At 37.7% G+C, this 21,449-nt stretch overlaps 1 protein-coding gene across 1 annotated transcript in view; it reads right to left on the bottom strand.

Moving 5' to 3' along the window:
* Window positions 1–21,449, bottom strand: part of prkcz (protein kinase C, zeta) — a 166,327-nt gene that overhangs the window by 8,191 nt on the left and 136,687 nt on the right. The window contains exon 17 of the mRNA XM_042491932.1: window positions 4,613–4,728. Coding sequence (XP_042347866.1) covers window positions 4,613–4,728 — 116 coding nt within the window. The remainder of the gene's footprint in view (window positions 1–4,612; window positions 4,729–21,449) is intronic.

Genomic DNA, 21,449 nt, shown 5'->3' with positions numbered 1-21,449 from the left:
ACTGGCATTACGTTGCTGCTTCAGATCTAATATTGGCATAATTTGCTTCTCCCGTGTAAGACTTAACAAGATCTCGGTCTCTTCCTCTGTCCACAAATACCCCGCCATGTTTTTTTTAGAATGTCATGTGACTCTTTGTTGTACATCATACATCATGTGACCTATAACTGTGCAGTTTTATGAAATATGGCTTTTTTGAATCACCGGAGATAGCTAGATAAAAAAAAGTTGCAAAAAATGAGTTTTTTGAAAACTCCTGTGCTTCCATTAGGTGTATTTTATATTCCTAATTTCAATTTGTACAATTTGAGGGTTAATGGAATCCCGCCTATTGTTTTGAAAGCACGCTTTTCACCCTAGTCAGTGCGGACATTTAAAAAAGTTTCAAGCATATTGAATCCTAGAAAAAAGAGATGACTGGCTGTTGGTATGCGCATATCAACTGATGTAATTTGCATTGTTTTTGGATAAATATGCCTCATAATAAACACTCTCCAGAAGTATATAATTCAACTTCTTTCTTTAGTGTAGCATTACAAAAATTGCAGTAGACCATAAAAATGTAATAATATCAAAATGCAATACTTAAAGATATTGTCACAGCACTGTCTTGCAACAGTTCATACCAATATTCATGAGTAATCTCAGTCTGGAGAGCCGTAAGGCATATCCTCGCCCTTCAACACACTGTCATGTCAAGGAAGTTATGTTTTGTCTTTTGTCTTGTGTCTATGTTGTCTTGTGATTTCTTGTCTTATTTTGAAATCCTAACTCTCCTCTCGTTTCAGGTCACTTACTTCCTCCCTTTGTGTGTTTTCCCGCCAATGTAATTGTTGGCCCCGCCCTGATTGTTTCCCCTTACCTTGTGTATATATAGTCAGTGTCTCCCTTTGTCTTATGCCAGTTTGTCTTGTCTTGTCAGTCAGTGAACCAGTGCCATATCCATGCTCAAGTCATGTTTTGTTTGTTGCTCGCTCCTTCGTATTGTTCAGGTCAGGTACCTAGTTTTGTTTGATACTTTGTTGGCCTCTTGTTTTCTTTATACCTCATCAGAGAGATTTTTTGTTGTTACTTTTGCTTCCTCGCCAGAGTGATTTTTTGTTGTTACTTTTGCAGCCTCTTCGGAGTGATTTTGATTTTGCCTTTGCCTTGTGAAAGACTATTTTCTTTTGCCTTTAATAAAATTTATATTTTGATACTTTTGATTTATTGTGTCGTGCATTTGGGTTCAGCTCCTAGTTCAGTTTTGTCACACACAGATTGCTTTGACATATTACTTACATTCTTATACCATATTTGTAATGATTAGGATATGAGAAACAATGATCACCGGGACTGTTTGAGATATATACCTTTTAAAAAGTTCTTTGTACATATACGTTGGTTACTGATGAAAATGTTAATTCCAGTTTCCAGTTCAGCTTCTGCTTCTGATCTGCATAGCTGTTGAGAAATTGTTCTCCAAAATCAGTCCAATAACAGCTTTGCAGGAAAAAAAACATTACTGTTCGAGCCTAAAAAATCAATCCAACATGTATTAAAATGAATATGTTGTCTAACGTAAGTCTGGTAATATCTATCCGCAGGGCCTGCCAAAGCCTTATGGAATCCATTTTGTGACAGCGCAGAGGAAAACAGGCCATGCTTGTGTTTTGGTCTGCAGCAGCGGAGCCCGCACCGTGTCTGTTATCGTGCCAGATCTTTTCAGCCTTTTTCTCTCCAAAGTTAAATCTTAAACGAGCGCTTCTGTCAGATCCTGAAGGCTACATGTTTGCATTAATCAAAACAATGTCCCCCAATGGATAAAGACGTCAATGTGGGGAACTCGCAGGGGGGGATGTTTCTCTTTATTGGATGCAGAAGAGTTCTGGAAAGATGGCACAGCACACACCCACTGCATGTAAAATGTTTTTTCAACCTCTAGTAGACCAGAACTATGGATCACTATTCTAGCTGTCAATCTTTACAGCTGGACTCATTTACACCTGCCAGGAACAATCACAGTTTGGTGGCCACGGCACAGCTCTAAGAAGTGTCACTGTCCCAAAGTGGCCTTTAATATGATGCTTTATTTTATCAACTTAAGTGTCTGTTTGCAGTCGAATGAGAGTAGCCACGCTGTAGCTATTAGGCTATTTACACCACACTGCATGTCAGTATTCATCACCCCAGCTAGCAGTTTTTTGTTCTAAAAACGTTCTAAGAATGGAACAATGCAACCAATGCAATGTTTCAGTACTGTTTTCAGCAGCAAGTTTTCTTTCAGTTCCCAGAATGTTTTGGGTTTTTTTTAAAGTTAGGGTAACATTCTCTAAAAACATCAAAAGGGTTTTTTTCTGTCTAACATATCACATTACATAACATTTTCATAAAGAATGACCTCAATAACGTGTTCTGAATTGGGGGAGTACCACTTTAAAAGAGACCTATTGTGTACTGACATCAGTTTGTTTGACGTCTTGATGAAGGCTTGATGCCGAAACGTGTCGAAGTTTGTTTTTAAAGGTTTGCATTACCATGCCGTGATATTAAAGGCATTTTAATTGTTTGAAGAGAGTGCCTTGGAGTTTTTCTTGTTTTTCTCTACCAATTTTTGAATCCCATTCCAAAGAGCACCTCAAACATGCTCTTTTTTGAGTCCAGGAAGCACTCCTTTCTACAGTTTTTAACATGTTTGAAAGGTTGCTTTGGAAACAGTCTTCCTTTGTTCTTATGTAACATTGTGGGAACATTTCCCCAGAGTGCTGCAGTTTTAACCTTACATCTTAGTCAGGATTTAACCTCACAGGAACATTATTTGAAATGATCCCTAATTTTTTCTATGAACATCAGATTAAAATGTTTTCTGTGAACCATTATTGCACCTTGTAGGTAACGTTAGCCAATGTTGTGGGAATGTTCCCTGCTAGCATTGAGGTCTTAGACAGTATGGGCTGGGTCAAAAAGGTCATTGTTAGGGCTAGAACTAGTCAATATTGGATATATCCAATAAAAATGCAATGTATTAATACAAAATATTATTCTCCAGTTATGTAAGATTTTGGCTAAAGGCAAGTTAAAAATACAAGCTGATACAAAGCAGAAAGATTGTTTCCGGTAGAAATCACGTCTTAATTATATGTAGAGAGGATAGGGGAATAGAGAACTTGGGTTTGAGTCCTATGTAAGCCAATATTGGCTAAGTTAGTTAGCTGACTTATTATTTTCAGTTTTTAAGATGTAAAGTTACTTGAACTACTTGAACACTGTGTACATAAACTTTAGCAGTATAGGCAAAGAGGCCTGTTCCATATTTCAGCATTGCCAGGGAAGCGATGTCATTGGAAACACTCAGTTAGGGGCTCAAGGCTTAAACATTATTTCCACAAATAAAAACATAGAAACATGTCCAACAAACTGATTGAACAGAGCTATGCGTGATAGCTGTAGTCTTACTATGGTTTATTTCCTTTCAAAAAAGTGATTTAAAACATGATTTTAAAGGGCTGTAAAGGTGTAGAGTTAAATGTCTGACACTCTTTTTGGGGGGTTAGGGGTTAGATTTTCACTTTCACACTGTGAAACCCAATCAGTTAATATAACTATAGAATTGGTTAAATTGATTCCAGTTTCAACAATTCTAAGTAAAATTTCAAGTAACACTAACAAAATGTTTTAAGTTAAGGAAGCAATCTTTCTAAGCATTATTTAGAAAAAAAAGTACAACTAATTTAAATATTTTTATCAAATCAAGTTATATGATTTAAAAATATTTCGGAAACCGATTACTTCAAAAGCTTTGAGTACCACTGAAACCACTATTTTAAGTTATGGAGGGAAGTAGCTTTTATTCGTATTTTTTCAGTGACACTAACTTATTTTTCTTAGTCATAGTAACATTCCTGATAAAGTACTTTTTACTGGAGATTTTGTTTTCCAATTACAAAAAAATAAAGTACAGCTAACTAAATTATGTTTTATCACCTTTAAATCAAAGAATTACAACTTAAAAGAACTGTTAAAACTGATTACATAAAAAAAGTGCCACTAACTCCACATTCTAAGTTAAGGAAGCAATATTTATTAAGTAGATTATACTGGTAATTTTTAAGTGACACTAACCTAATTTTCTAAGTTGAAGTAACATTCCTGATAAAGTACTTCTTACTGGGGATTTTGTTTTCCCATTATAAAAAAATAAAGTAGAGCTTACTTCAATATTTTCATCACATTGTAATCAAATTAATTTAAGTTAAAAGAATTGTTGAAACTGATTACAGTACCACTAACTCAATATTTTAAGTTACGGGGTCACTTTTAAGTGATTTCACCAGTAAATTTAAGTATACGCTGTCAACATGGCAGATATGTAAACCCTACTTTTCTTGGGTAATAATTTGCTCAAAGCTATCATCATGTAGTGACTTGAAATGTCAAATAGCACATGAAAAACAGACTGGATGACGGACACAGCCTATAGGCAAATTTAAAGTCCCTGCAACAAGATCTTCAAGTAGCAGAGCGTAGCTTTCATTTGACTGAGTGGTCAAATTATTCACATATGGTGGACTTTAATGGTTCAACTTTAATTTAATTCAACTTTAACAATGATGTGAGTTCAAGAAGTACTTACTCATCATCTGGTGTTAGCTGCACTGGTTCATTAGTAAACTGCGTGTCAAAGTTTTCGAGGCCGTAGTCATCAGTGATTTGAGGTTTGAAGGGCGGTGTTACCTCTTTCTTCTCCAGCTGAAGAAAAACAAACACATAAAAATGCGTCATGTATAACAACAGTTTTAGTCAGTAATGGAGAGTGGAGACCATGTAGGAAAAAAAACACAGAAAAAGGGAAACAATAAACAAAGCACATCTTGTGCTCTACATTTTACAATAGCACACCCCCTGCTTTGACCAAAATAGCACAACAGAAGCATCACTAATTGCATAAAGGATATGGAGCCTTATTTGAGTGGTTACACTCTTTTTCCATGAAGAACTAAATCCATCAAACATCTTCAGCTCACATTTGGAAGCAGTGAAGAGTGCACTGAAGGAGATACATGCAACTTTGCTTCATCACACCAAAGATCAGAAGGACTGCATCATAAAATCATAAGAAGCAAGAAGCTTCACAGCCCTGCTGAATCCTGAATCCTGAAAAAAAAAACCCTTCTAATTTAGCATTTAACCCTTTAAAACCTGGAGCATCATCGCTCTTCTTGTGCTGCTTTCAGACGCCTTTCACGACATCAAAACCTTAAAAATGTATGCACATTGGTGTGACTTCTTTCAAAAACATGGCAAAAAGGCAATGAGAAACTTTAAAAAGTTTCATTACCATAGAAATATTATTTCTACAATCAAGATGCAAGCTCCTTAAGTTACGACAGAATATTGTAAGATTCCGTTTTTGTGCAAGAGTATTTTAATGTTGTAGTTTGTCAATGTGTACATTTTGTGTACTACTGATTAGTAAAATACTGCATCATTTCACATAAGCAGGACAATCACACACTCACACACAAACACACACACACACACACACACACACACACACACACACACACACACACACACAGCTTCAGTGGGTTTGCTGAAAACCCAATGAAGCCATGTGTGTGTGACATGTAAATTGGAGTACAATAAAATTGGTGTAAAAAGTACAATATTGCAAAGGTAAAGTAATTTAAAGCTTTGAATGGGAATGGTCAGTAGGGTTCTGGAGGTGTGTTAACAGTATTTGTGTGGCCAGAGTTGGGGCCCAATGCCATATCTTTTCATGGGCCCCAAAATCCCTGGGGGTGCCCCTGATACTTTTGAATTAAAAGACATTTTTCCATTCCATGACTTTTTGTACATATTTTTGCCTCTTTTTTTTTTTTTACATATGCTATGACATTTTTATGACTTTTAGAAAAAACGTATTACATACTATGACATTTTCTATGATGATAACACAATAACACTTTACTAAAACTATAACAAGTGACAAGACAGTGACGGAGAGCATAGGGTTAAGCACATTAGTATATTAGCAGGGTGTGTCCCCCCAGTAATTATTATAATTAATGCTGAGTCTGTTTGAAGGTTTACTGTATAAAATTATAGTTGGGCAGCAAATTTTGTTATCTTTTGATCAAACTGGTCTTTTCTGACATAACCTGTCACCCCCAAAATAAAATACAGCTGTTGAGAAGGCAGGAGCTGTTTCCCTGAAAACACACACTCTTCGCTGCTGCTGTCAGAGTTTATTAGGGTTCAGCTTTTTCAGTTTTCGTGTTGTGGCTTGCTGTGTGACCATGGCAACCACAGACACCACAGAGAGGAAAGCATCAGAGTTTCCTGAATGATTGACATCTTCAGCAGAGCGAGAGCAGACAGGTCAATGAAGAGAAGCTGCACTGAAGCAACATTAACTTCATAGTCTGATTATCTTGTCTGGGACAATAAATGCTAATTATGGCTACTAGTTAGCAAAAACCTGCAATATTGATGGTGTCACACTGATGAGCCTTTCCCCTGCTTTGAGCTACAACGAGCTCTATTAAGCTGTGTGATGAGATTATATTATGGAGATAGCAGCAGCCTGTTGTGTACACGCTGGTAGGATCGGAGATAAGCGCTGCACCCTGCTGCTGCCGATTCCAAGCACTGAACGTGAACATCGCCAAGCACTACAATCAATCAATAAATCAATCAAAGTAATTGTCACATGGAAATTATACGAGGTACAAAACTAGTTAAATATAATCCCAAACTTGATTTTTTTTATAAACATGGGAAGAATGCAATGGCCAACTTTAGAAGAATTGAGCCAAACATTTGTGAGAAACTGGTATAAAGTACAAGAAAATCACCTGAAATTTAGTAAAAGAAAAAAGAACAGGAAATTTAAAAAAAATAAATAAACAAAGAATCAAGGAAATTGCTCAAAAAAACTTCAAAATGACCAAATTCTGTAATATAATTTTAAATATGTAATTATAAAATATCCCTAGCTTTTCTCTTTCTTTTTACCTTTACATTTCCATAGCTTTATAAATAAATGAATAAATTCTAAATCTTATTTCGTGCAATTTTGTGGAACATTTCTTAAAGTTTCTCATTGCCTTTTTTCCCCATGGTTTTTGAAAGAAATCAAATCAAATCAGTTAATTTGGGTCAAAGTTTTTAACACTTGTGAAAGGTGTCTGACAGCAGCACAACAAAAATTTAGGTCAATCCAGGTATCAAAAGGTTACTCGTGTTCTGTAATTTAGCTCTTTTTGCATCCTTCCGCACTGATGTTGCTCTGTAACTGTCCATGTTTCTAGATGGTTCTGGTAATCTCTGGTTTCCTGTTGTGGAATGATTGAACTGATCTCAACAAAAGGGCCATGTGGTAATTTTTTCCAAACACATCTGCACTGCACTGCAGCTGCTGTTAGCAGTGATTCACAGGAGGAACAGGACAGCACCTCACATTCCCACCAACACACCGGTCCTTTTTCACCACAAAACACACTCCTCCTCTCCCTCTCTCCCAGAGTCCTTTGTTCTATCAGATCAACATATCAAAAAAGAGTCTGCAGGATTTACCCAAATTTTGGTGAATCAAAGGATATTATAGTTCCTGTTGGAAACTGATGCATCATGGAGGTTGTTACCAGCAGCATTTCAACCTGACGCCGTCTAGCGTTGTATCATGCGTACACTTCAGGTTTTGTCCAGCTGCATATCCTAACACCACAAATAGTTCTGTCTGGCTGCTTTCTCAGATGACGCCACCTGCTGGCGTATCATACAGCCATAAAAGGTGGCTTTTAGCATCTGCATCCTATGCCAAAATCACTACAAAAGCACCAGTATTTGATGACTTCGGAATGAGAATGGCCTGAGACGACAGAGCTGGGCCACAAAATGAGCAACCACTTGGCTTGGAGCTGAGAGCCACAGACAGGAAATGAGAGAGAATTGAGAAAGATTGACTAACACACTGTTCAATTTGGTGTTTATATAAGCTCCAAAACCAACACCGAGAAAGACTGGGGCTATATAACTAAAATCAACTTAACTGAACAGCACAGGATCTGCCACGCCTATATTCCAACAACAATACAAACATTTAAGGTCAAATATTTAATTGACTAATTCTGTAACTGATTTGTCCATATGACACAATAACTAAGTCCAAAAACTATAAGGACAGAAAAGGAAATTGGCACATTTAAGATGTTTAAACAGTCACCGAGCCCATAACACAAAGTGTAACACACACGCAAGTTTGAAAAAACTATATCTTATATATATATCCCTGTGGTCAGATCTGCTCCAGTAAAAGATGGACACCTTGTTGCTGCAGTGGAAATGAAAACAGGACGTAAAAAAAGGAGAGAAAAACAACAGAATGGAGAAGGTTGAGGCAGTGGAGTAATTGCGCCCGAGTGATTCAGCCAGCAGAGTTTTTGTCTGGTTTGTTTCCATGGTTTCACATTGGTCCCTCATCCTGTTAAAATGTGTGCTGAGGACATTTTCTGAGAACAAAATGAAGTCAGACCGCAGGTACACAGGTTTGCTCTCCATGCTGTTTTTGATTGTTTTCTCAATTTAGGAATATACACATTTTAAAAAACGTGGACAGAAATCGGTTTAGAGGAAGCTTAAAATAGAGATTGATCCAAATGGTCTGATCCAGGTGCATTCAGCTGTCAGTTGCACCATTTTAATATCAAAAACCTAATTAATCATATACCAAGTTTCCGCTTGAATTAGGGAAAAAAGACAATACTAGATTGAATTTTCTAATAAAAGAATAACTATATAATAATGAAGATCAGTGCACTCTGAAATTCTACAAAGTCATCCATCACAATGAAATCATTTTCAGGCTGCCACCAGCAGTACTTGTGAGTGAGAGGTGACTTATTTTCACTGAATGTGTGTGTGAGTGTGTGTGGGTGGACTGTAGCCTGCCCACAAATAAAATGTTTATGTGTAAACAAGTTCAGTCTATTCTCTTTCTGTCGAGCCTTCCAAATCCCAATCAGTCATATAGTCATCTATATATATATAGATGTATATTGCGATGGTCTGGCAAACTGTCCAGGGTGTACCCCGCCTTCCGCCCGATGACAGCTGGGATTGGCTCCAGCCCCCCGCGACCCTTACGAGGACAAGCGGTTACAGAAAATGACTGACTGACTGACTATATATATATATATATATATATATATATATATATATATGTGTGTGTGATATATATATATATATATATAGACACTGCTGTGTTGTAATACTTTGCACTTTAACCTTTACTTTTACTTTTAACCCTTAAAAACTTTAAGGGTTAAAAGTAAAGTGCAAAGTATTCACACATTTTACATGCTTTTCATTCTTCATTTTTTGATAATTTTGGCTGTGTTCATGCATATGGCATACATTTTGGCAAGATTATGTATTTGTATTTGATCTTGGTATTTCCAGCTGAGCTCCTACAATAAATCTAAAAACTACACTGTGGAAACAGAATGGTTACATTCAGACTGTTAAGTGCAAAAAACATGCGCCATTGAAACTCATTCAAAATGCAATTTTTGATCCCACAGCCAAAAAAAAAAAAACATGCACTGTATTATTTCTTTGTGTCATTCTGGGCTTTTGCTTTGGAAGTTCTCATTTTCCCTATTTTCCCCTGGATTATGTTATTTTTACCATATTTGGCATATGCAGAAATGCATGCTATTTCCACTAGGTGCACTGTCACAATCAATGTAAATATTCCAGGCTGTGCCGGACCTGAAATGGCCTAGAGGTTGCACATGCTCTATAGTAAGTCGAACAGCATAAATTAACCTCTGAAAAGTTATCCATGTTGTCACCGCTTTCTAACTTGTTTGCTATGTGACGTAAGAGGTCAGCTGGAAAAAGGTCCAATAGCAACTAGCTGAATGGGAGCATATTGCCACCTACACTGAGGTGGAGTGGGACATACTTCCGTCTATAAATGTATCCCCCCCAGTGCTTTATAATAGGACGAGGACAGTAGTCCCGTTAAACTGACTATAACTGTAACTCCACTAAACTGTGCATATAAAATATACTGAGTTACAAATAACCTAATCTGGTGTTTACGTATTAATACTGTTGAGGAATCTATTAAACACTCACAACTTGTTTTCTGGTTCCACTTCTTGTTTGTCAGTTGTTTCCTAAGTGTGTGTGTGTGTGTTTAGTTGTTCCAAAACTCGTGCTTCCCCTGCTGGTTTTTGCAGCACTTTCTCTGCTTCATTAGTGTTATTGGTTCAAAGTGCTTTGTGGGAACAGCTTCAAACAAACAACACTCTTTCTGTTTTTACCTCTTCATATTGCTCCCTCTCCATCAAATTGGCGCACCTTCCCCCAGTCCCTGTCTCTCTCTCTCTCTCTCCCTTTGCTACTTTCTTCTCCTTTTTATATATTTTTTTTTTGCCTTTTCAGCGCCTACCTACACTCCTCTGTCAGTTTCACCCCCTCACATCCTGTCTCCATCTTTCTCCTCTCTGTTTGTCTGCATCTTACTCATTGTCAATTCTTTCATCTTTTCACATCCCTCTCCTCCTACTTTCCCAGTCTCTCTGATGTGTTGTTGGGCAGGCTGAAGCTCTGTGTGGTGGTAATGAGCACACTGAAGGCCAGGAACCAGCCCTGCACCTTTACACTCAATCACACACAGGAAGTGCCCCTAGGCCAGAGGGGCACATGAAAGAGGTAACCGAGCGCCAGGGCTATACAGGCCATCCATGGGTTCCCACATCACAGCACCTGTCAGTATGTGTGTGTGTGTGTGTGTGTGTGTGTGTGTGTGTGTGAGTGTGTGTGTGCATGCGTGCCTGCGTGTGTGCGTGTGTGTGTGAATCCCCATGGCATCAGTGCTTTCAGGACAGGATTGGACGGTGTGACAACCAGCCTGATCTGATCTGAGGCTGCTCTTAATGTGACTGCAGACTGTCCGCAATCAACAGATGTGAAGCCATGCGTCACACACACACACACACACACACACACACACACACACACACACACACACACACACATCTTATAAATATCCTAATGTATATCCAACATAGAAGCATACCAGTGCACACAGCTTGGAAAGAAAACATGGGGTTGTTTTTGTGTTGTTGTTAATCTTAAAGGAATCCTTTACCCGCTAAATGTCTTTTGTATATATTTTGTGTATTTGTATATTAACTACTCCCTGCATGTTACCCTAAATTTGTGAAAACGTTCTTTTTCTAATATGTAGGGATGGGTATCGTTAGGATTTTATCAATACTAATACTGGTAGTGCTTATTGGTATTGATACTTTTATCAATACTCTCTATAATTTGGTGCAGAAAATAAAGACATGTAAAGCTGTGCAAAAAAATCAAGTTTTTTTTGTTTTTGACACAAACTGGGCAACTCAATGACTTATATGACTCCTCATGTGACACTGGCTGTTTAAATTTCCTTTGACAAACTATTTCCAAAAACGGACCTGCAGGTTGGTCCTGTGTGACTGATCATGGAGCTTTTTCTTTAACTGACCCGACGGCCACAAACACAACATAACTATAGTCCTTGTTAATTAACGTTTGTTGTTATTAGGGCAGCTTAAACTTCATTCTTAGCAGACCAATCAGCTGTTATCTAGCAAACCTAAACCAACCTTACTCTCCTGAAGTGAAGGGCTGTCTTTCACAATAAACTTGACAACAGCTCTGTGACACACTGCTATTTTTTCTTGTGTGATCTCCCTTCATTTCACGATGGTAAATGATGTTAACGAATGTTGCCTGCATGTTTACTTTTGCTGTTCCCTGTAGCATTGCCACCAGAGCCACCGGGGCTCTGGGGCTTCACCACTGGACAAACCTTAGCATTAGCTTCTTTGCTAAAGCTATAGAAGACGCTGCTTCATATTGCAAATTGCATTTAGTTGCACTGTCATGACTTTTACAAAAGTGAGCCCACACCCTCAACCGCTCGGTCTTATCTGACATTTGCTTTATTGCTACGACTACAAGCAGAGCAGCCAGCAGCAGCACAACAATAAACATCATACGTCATCCACTGATGCCGCCAGCTTCCTCGTCACGAGGAGCAGGTTTCCAGATATGTTAGAATCAGTTAGAGTGAATTAACATGACACAATTTATGTCATAAATACCAATAGCAGTGCCGTTTGTCACAGAGTATGTTATATCAACGTTATCACAAATCTGTACTAATTAATACCAGTTCTCCAACAATCCCTACTAGTAGGCCTCCATGGTGAACAGAGATTTTTTTTTAAAAAGGCAGTATAATCTAAGCCTCATTTATGCAGTTGTTTGCTCAGTGGTTCCAAAACACATGCACTAAAACACTAAAACATTACAATTTAAAACACATCAGTGCAAACACTCTCAATCACAGCCAGGGAGTGTGTGCGGGCATGTGTGTGTGTGTGTTTGCAGATCTTATACACACATTCAATGTGCACTCCTCAGAGGTGGAAGTGTTTTATATTTTAATCATCTGGATAGATGTGACTTGGATTATACTGCAGGAGTTGTGTTAAAGTTTCTTAGCTGATGTTTTCATCTAGTTCGACTGGTCCCAGTTTACTTCAATTTATGAAGAATATTTGCATTTTTTGTTGGATTCTCTGTTCTGCATGGAGGCAAGTGAGGAAAAGATTTTTTTTTTTCTGAAATTCAAGGGAACAGTTGGTGAGTGACTGACATACAAATGTTCATTCTGCAAGTGAATGACTGTTTGTTTATCAATTAGACTTTGATGAACTTTGACAGGCAAAGTCACAGACTCAACCAATAACAAAGAAGTATATGTGGTGTTTTTTTTGTCTAACCAGCTGATACTGGGTGAAAGCTTTCTCTGTGCGTCATATCCGGGAATGATCACATTCAGCATGTCACATGACAGTTGACCAACTGACAAGGAAGTAAAGCAGGATGTGAAAAACTACTGCCAACCAGTCAGACAACTCTGTGGCTATCAAAGCAAAATGCCAAAAAATGCCTGGACTAAAACACTGATTGTGTTTGGAAGAATGTTTCCAACTTCTGGCTTTCTGCTGTTGATATGGAACAAAAAGCAAGTTAAAGTAAACTATGTATTGGTTCAAAGGTGGGACAAAGATCCCGTTTCCAAACGATCCATTTCTCCTCAGCGCTCATCAGTTTGACAACTCTCTGGCGGTAAAGAACTGTGGATTTGGCGAGGGCATGAAAGAGCATGGCAGGTAAATGATATTCAAATGTGTCATCTCTTCAGAGAGAAAACTCGGCGCTCCCTCAGGAGCTGTCTGATGAATATTAATATGTGGTAACAACAGTATCTGCGTGCCAGGCCTGTCAGGTCTGGAGACAGGTTCCTAGTTTGAGGGCAGAGAGCGTCGCTTCTCCTCCTCTTGTAGCTTTGTCAACTTGTTTCCCTCTGTGCTACACATGAGCTTTGTCGCTGGGCTCAGGATTTCTTTGCGCTTTGATATCTTTCCCCAGTTTGCCTTTAGTGTGTACTTCACAGGCGCTGTGGCAGCACTCATTAACACACTCTAGACAATTGTTTTCCTCCTCTTTTATGTGACTATACTACCTGCCACCCCACCTAATTGTCCCATGAGGGGCATGGCAACAATGAGGGGAGAGAACAGCTTTAATTCATCTTTAATTAGCATTTGTGCTAATGTCTGAGAAAGTAGCATATTAATGCTGCTCTTATAGAGCCATTGTAAACTGGAAAACGAGTGCACTTGCAATGGTCTAAACTTCAGAAAATTAGGGCTCTACTTTGGATTTAAATACAAAAACTACCATCACAACTGTAAATTCTGGTGATTTGAATAGATATTTTGAAAGTACTACTACTACTAATACTAATAATAACTTTTTTATATATAGCAACTTTAAAAACAGAGTTTACAAAGTGCTTTGACAAACAAAGCAAAAATAGAAATGGGAAATATAGAAGGCAACACAACAACAGAAAGCCAAACAGTTCTAGTGACCACGAGCGAGATGAAACGAGGGTAGAGTTCAGATGAAATTAAAACAAGAGGACAATTATCACATGATGCAGGATGCATTACGTCAATATAAAATAATACAAACTTGACCAAAACTAACAAAAGCAATAAAACAACAGACGCAAGGAAATAAGATCAATAAAACATGAATAAAATAGGTAAAATAAATAAAAAATAAACAAAAAGAAATTGAAAAAAAACAACAGCATCACAACATCATACATCATACAAGAACGTCTATAAAGTGTATAAAAATCGGATTTGGGAAATCACTGACTCTGCAGCCTCAGGCAGATAGTTCAAAATCCAAGGGCCCCTGATGGCAAAAGAAGAGTCACCTTTAGTTTTAAGCCTACACTTTGAAACGGCCAAGAGGGGCCCCACTTAAGGATCTGAGGCTGCAAACTGGCTCATAAGGGACCAACATTTCTGTTACACAGCTTGGGGCCAGACACAGACGAGCTAAGTGATTAATAGCATCTTATGAGTGTTGGCTATGTCATACTAAAAATGCAGCATCCTGCTCTCTTTTAAAGTACTGATATGACCAGGGGCCTTTGTCCCAAAAAAACTGCTTTAGAAATCATTCAGTGTAACAAAATCAAGCAGCCATTTTGAAATCATATCAAAAAGTGATAGTCATTAGACAGTCTGTGACATCATTAAGAGGACCCCAGAGACCCCTGTGGTGCTGCAGAAAGGTTAGCTCTTCTCTCTTAAATATTCAATAATTTACCCTTTTCACAATGTGGTTGTCCAGGGCACAAAACAGTGCAGTCATTCAGTGAAATGTAAAAAAACACTTATAGTGACAGATTTTTAAGAATTCATCTTTATCTTGTGAATAAATATGATGAACTTTGTTGGTCAAAGTCATTGTTTGATATAGGTGGTCAGGTGATTGCCTGCAAAATGAACTGAAGTAAAAGTTTTGTCATTCAGCATTACACAACTTTTCCTTTAAACCAATTTAAACCAATTTACAATGAATGACAAATATGTGTATCTATGGCAATTTTAATCTATTTTTTTTATTTCAAATACATTAAAGACATTTAATGCTTACATATATGTCTTCAATGTAATAAATATTATGAATATTTATGCACTTTTATTTATTATTTTACAATGCCCTCTGATAACGACAGGGTTGCAAGGCACAAGAAAAAATCTAAATCATAAAGTGTATGCTATTTGAAGAATATTTTCACCTCTTTATCATACTGTCAGACAGCCCTGCCTGATCAAGAACTGAAGCTGTTATATCCACCTGTGCTGTCTTAAAGCCACCTAACTCCTCAGACAGAAACAATAGTCTTACCTGGAGGAAAGGTAGGAGTTTCTGGTATCACTGCCTCAGTTGGTTAGTTTTGTGTTATTGTGAGACTTTGCTGAATCCAAACTAACTTTTTAAAACAATGAAGACATGTAGGTAAGGGTTATTCTTTTCAAGTATCAGTGTTGCATTTATTTGCTCAGTATTCAGAGATGATAATTTAATGGTTAAAATTATGGAGGCGCCACAAATGTGTACCTGTAAACAGTGTTTCACCAAACTTAGTCCACATGCTCTGGGGGCCAGTATAGAGCACCCCAGGGATTTTTTGTAGTCTGATGCTGAAACTAATGTCGCCCACGTTCCCTTGTCAAAAAGCCTCTGGGATTTTTCCATTGGATTTTGGATCATTGCTGAAAATAAGCTCTATGATGTACAAACGTTTATGATCCTTACGCGCTTTTTTCAGTAAGATAATCTTTACTAATGAACACCACTTGAAGGATTTTTAAAGCCTAAATACAATCAGCAGCAGTAAGAGGTTAACGTAAGGCTACAAACAAACTACACTACAGTCACATGAGCAAATGTCTCCACCACAGCTCGGATGTAAAGCCGTGTTTGGCCTGATGATGTTCTGTAGTCTTATTTGGCTGCTTGTAAGCAACCATCTTTTTAAGACCCATTAAAGCATCAGAGTTAACATTGGGAGATTTACTGACGTATTTTATATCAGAGAACAAAAAGTGAAAATCTCTTCAGACTTTCTCCACAGACCTAATTTAACACATCCAGCCAAAGACACATTAAAAAAACACAATGACTTTGAGATGAGGGAAGTGGAGATGCTGAAATGCTAATGTTTAAGGACTCATTCCTGGGCTCTCTATTAACCACGATCTGGAGGGTCATAATGACTGGTGCATGTGAGCGTGGCCTAGTCAGCATTTTGCTTTATTATACCTTTGCTCAAATTACTGTGAGCCAAATGACGTCCCAATGTTTGGGATCAAGTTCTGTTCCAATCTGCCTGATGGTGGTATATGAATAGACTTTTTTTTATAATTATAATGTCTGTGTTTAATGATACAGACTAATACTAATAATAATGCAACAATGACAATAATAATACATTTTTAATGAAATTTAGACAAAAACGACATTCAGAGTAACAAAATGGTCATTCTGTGTAACAGATAATATTTATGTAAAAATGAAAAATATACTTATTTGTACACAAAGTTATTGAAATTATATGGATCAATAATTGAGCAAACTAATTTTGAAGGTGTTTTAAATTAATTCCAATTCATAATAAAACGTTTTGTGAACAGAACCCAGTGTTTGTGATTATGATGCCAAAGTATAGAGGTTTACAATAAAAAAAAAAAAAACTTGGGGGGTTGAGTTGTGATTCTGAAAATTATTACGTATTTTAAAATGCTATCTAATTGATGTAGTGATTAACTTGCCTCACATGATTAATTGGTTCTAAGCTGTTGTTACACTTAATGACATTTCAGTGTGGTGGTTTTATGTAAATCATGTTAAAAATGTCTAATAGTTATTATTTTAGTTAAAAATAAAATAAAATTGCACATTTTACATCCGAGTGTAAAAGTGTGTAAAAAGGTAAAATGGTAAAATGTGTCTCACTTTTTATTTTTGGGTGCTTGAAAACCCGATGTTATAACCGCAAAACACAAAGCCTCTGGCTATGACTGTCTCCAGCATGAAGGCAAAGAAATATGTGGCATTGAGTAAATTGATAAGCCTTGATTTTAATCCCACTGATAGTGTGTTTCTAAAACTATATTTAATCCTTTAAAACCTGGGAAAATTGGCATGATTTCTTTTTCTTTTTCTTTTCTAGAAGACAATAAGCAACATAAGAAGAAATGATGCAGATATTAGCAAGAAATTAGTAAAAAGTAAAAGAAAATTACATGACAATAAGCAAAAAACAAACAAAAATGGGAATGGAAAAAAACAAGGAAATGACCTCAAAAATTGCAAAAGAAATGCAAAAATTACATAAAAACAATTTTAAATATATAATTTTTTCTAGCTTTTCCCTAGTTTTAAAAAAAACCCTAACTCTACTATTTACTTGAAATTGCTCATAATTCCAAAATCATTCAGATGATTGGCATTATTGGATTGTGTGGCCAAATGAGTGTGTTCCCTCTGTGGATGAACCGCTGATCCCGAAATTCCAAACAGCAAAAATCTCATAAATGTGACCAGTTTTCTCAAATCAGGCATATCAGTTCTATTATGAAAAAATCTATTAAAATGATTGGAGGCCCATTGCATCACCACATTCCACCACAAGTTCCACTGTCCATTACCGCTTGATCACAGCACACTGTCCTTCACATTGTCACATTCATCAGCAGCTACATTCCTGGGGCCTGCTGCTGGAAACACTCTGTGCAGATGTAAAGATCCTTAATATTGCTTCTAACCTTCTTTTATGTCTGTTTCAAATAATAGTGTGCGTCAGAGCCACACCATCAATCACACAACCTTAGCACACACATCCAGGGTTAATGTTTCATTTGCTGCAAATGTGTGTGTGTGTGTGTGTGTGTGTGTGTGTGTGTGCATGTGATTAAGAATTCACTTTTATTTGCCTTGTTGGGGGGGCACTTCACTGCACATAGCAGCGGTCTACACACAATATCTACAACTATATCATCTATTTTTTAACACACACACACACACACACACACACACACACACACACACACACAAAGGGCTCCACCTCACTCACAGATCATAATAGGAAGCTGTTCTCTGTGTTCTTTAAGCTCTTGATATATACAGTAGAGCCATAAGCTCAGCCCTGACAAAGGCAGATGTGGAATGTGAACTGACAGCTGTGCCCTGTTCTAAGAGCTGATTGGCATTAAATGTGGGCGTGCAGTGTTTATTCTGTGTTTGTTGTTACATTAGTTATGACAAACCCCAGATCAGCTGTCAACAGCTGTCTGTCAGAAAACAGCCCGCACCCTGATCCCACTGCTGATGAGCTACGTATGTTCTAAGTGGAATATGTATCATCTTCCACCTCAGAGTTTATCTGTCTGACACGACTAATAATACTGTGGAAGTTGCAACCCCATTCTGTTTTCTTTTAGGGTGCTGTTAAGCCTGTACTTTGTTTGCTGTGGTTTGAATCAGTTACCACAAGTCCTGTAATGTGTGCTTTTTTTCATGGATATTATTTTCCATTAAATACAAACCACAAGTTAAATACATATAATAATTTGAAGTATATACATATTATTATCATAACCCCAAAACAGTTTGTAAAGGAAGCTGCCTTTAAGCTTGCTTAGCTTAGCTGGGATTCTGTCTACAGAGATGTTGTCAAGGCTTTTATTTTGAAAGAGAAGCAGGGATGTTTTAAGTAAAACAGACATCTTTGTATTTCCTCATCTCTGTGGCAGAGAGAGACGTTTACCTGCAGTAAAAGGTGGTATAGAGTCAATATAATCATCAAAACACCATTTTCAATGCATATTCCTGACAAATGTACGTGGCATGCAGAATAAATTGGTGAGCCACTGTTTCTATAGATGTGCCGCAGCTGACAGGCAGCTGAGACGTGCCTGACTAGCTGCTCGTGCAGGAATTGACGATACTCTAACCTGTTAACACGGGCACCGCTGCTACATGCTTTGTGTTGAGGTTTATTTGGAGTACTCAGATGGTACAAAAACTCATGTTACAAAGCCACTGTGTCCTTCAGTGACGCTCTGGGTCAAAATGCACCACAGAATGGGATTAATCAGCCTCAGCTTTTTAACATGTTATTTTTTCTGTGATTAATTAATTAATTACAATAAATGCGTTACTTTGAGAGCCCTAATATTAAGCACTTCCCACACCCCAAAAATGTACTCAAAATCCAAGCAAATCTCTGAGTGAGGTTACTGCTTGAATGGCTCTAAAGTGGGCTTTTTTTTTCATGGGTATCTGCATGGCGCACTGTGAATAACATCACAGTTGAGACGTGCTGCTGATTGGTTGGTTGTAATGTGAATCCTGGTTAAACAAGATAGTCATAGATTGAGGGACAACATTTACTTTTTGATATCCAATTGTGTGGGACATTTGACACTAAAGGGTTGTTCAGAAAGATTGGTTTGTTGACATTCCCTCATCACTAACAGGAGCCATTTAGCTCAAACCTGCAGAGTGCGTGTTGTAGTTGGGCCAGTTCAAGACCAGATCATGTTCCCACCCAGCCCATTCTCATTCTAAAGTTCTGAAATAGTGGCACTTTTGCAGTGCTTTCAGCGCAAGATCCCAATACCAAAAGGCACCTCTTTCATTCACATCACACACTGCTGGATGGCATCAGCTGAGAACGTGGTCGGAGAGAACCCTTTGCAGTGATTTCACACCGGCAGACGGCTAGACAGCACCTATCACGTCTGCATGATACACGGAGCAGTGGCATCACTTGAGAATGTGGCCAGATAGATCCTGTTCCGTCTGCATTATATGCCACAGGACAGCATCAGGTTGTAATGCTGCCTTTAGTGACATAATATAAGGAGCTCCAGGGCACCCATAGGGCAGGCAGGAGGGACAGAGGATGGGTCCAACAAACCCCAGACTTTAATGCAGGAGTCCAGTGTTTGCGTCCTGTCTAAATGTAATGCCTCCTTCCCCTAATCTTTACCATCTACCAGCATGTGCTTTTGTTGACATCCTGGCTTTTGTTGCCTAAACATAACCATGTGTCGTGTAATCCCACTATGTGCATTTATTGACAATCACTGTAGCAGCATCCCGGATCATAAAGCAGACACAGAACATGTAGTATGTAGACACGGAAATCCACTGCAAAGCGGCAATATGTGAGGACTTAGGTTAAGAACATGTTGTTCCACCACAAACTCATCCCTCCAGATTCCCTTTTGACTGGATTGAGAACATTTTTCTAAAGGTGCATGGTATGGTTGCTTTGGTCTGATCCCAAGTGTGACGACAAATCTGCCCAAATGCATCATACCAAGGGGGCATAAATGCCTGATTCAATCAAAACAATACAGGTTTGAAAACGCGGCTAATTTGGGCAAAAGGTCTATTATGCAATGGAAAAAAACCCAGCATGATACTACTTAATGAAATGCTTTAAATTTGTTCTATAAAATAAACACTATTAGGAGAATGACCAAAATGGTTTCTCAAGTATTATTCAGTTTAAGAAAACATATGAGATCAAAAATTTCTCATTATGAACTAATTAAATTGTAATTTATTGTTAATTGGTATTAAATTATTTGAACTATATGTTTATTGTTGTCCTTGGTACTACTGACTTCTGGTGTTTCAAACCATAATGTGAATCAACTGATAGCTGTCAATAACTGGAACACAGATACACATAAGTTACCTACATAAAAATTGTATCCATATAGCTCAAGAAGTTTTTGAGTAATGACATCAAAACCAAAAATTGTAAAAAATTGCCCCCGCTCTCCCCTAATTTCTGGGTTTAGTGGATTAAAGTTGTATTTAGTCAGCACTAAGATATTACAGTCAAGTGTTTGGTTTGTGGTGTTTTTTTTGTACCGCAAATTTATGAGATTATAATACGACAGAATATCTCTCCTCTCTCCCTGTCACTCTTCTTCACTGATCATTATTGCAGCTACATGTGCTCACCACCACAGAGCAGCTCATCATTCAGAAGCTGGATTCACTCACATGCTCACCAAAATAATGTTCACTATGTGGGCTCAGCTGGTGGCAAGACGCTTAAATGTCAGCTTACAACACAATAATATTCATTTGTCCAACATCTGAAGCAAGAAATAGATGGTTTAGTTATCACACACTCTGTCATACAGATGCCCAGTTAAGCTCATGGTAACTGAGGGTCATGGTAACATCTTTATATTAACCTTGGCTTTTCATACATGCTGCTCTTCCCTCCAACAATGGGTTATATTAGTTAACATTACTAAAATGCAAGACGATGCTTATGAGTGCAACTGGTCAAGGAGCTAAATCCACTTCTGTTAAGAAGATATTTTAGTGCAACTGAGGATACAGTTTTACCTTTCAGAAGCATACACGTGTAGGTCATTGAATGAAATTAAACATTTTATCCTTAGGGCTCACTTTAATATTACACACACTCG

The sequence above is a fragment of the Plectropomus leopardus genome, chromosome 8 (genome assembly GCF_008729295.1).
Source record: "Plectropomus leopardus isolate mb chromosome 8, YSFRI_Pleo_2.0, whole genome shotgun sequence".
NCBI lineage: Eukaryota > Metazoa > Chordata > Actinopteri > Perciformes > Serranidae > Plectropomus > Plectropomus leopardus.
Note: the sequence above shows the minus strand (reverse complement) of the source record. Positions and strands in the feature narration are given on the sequence as shown.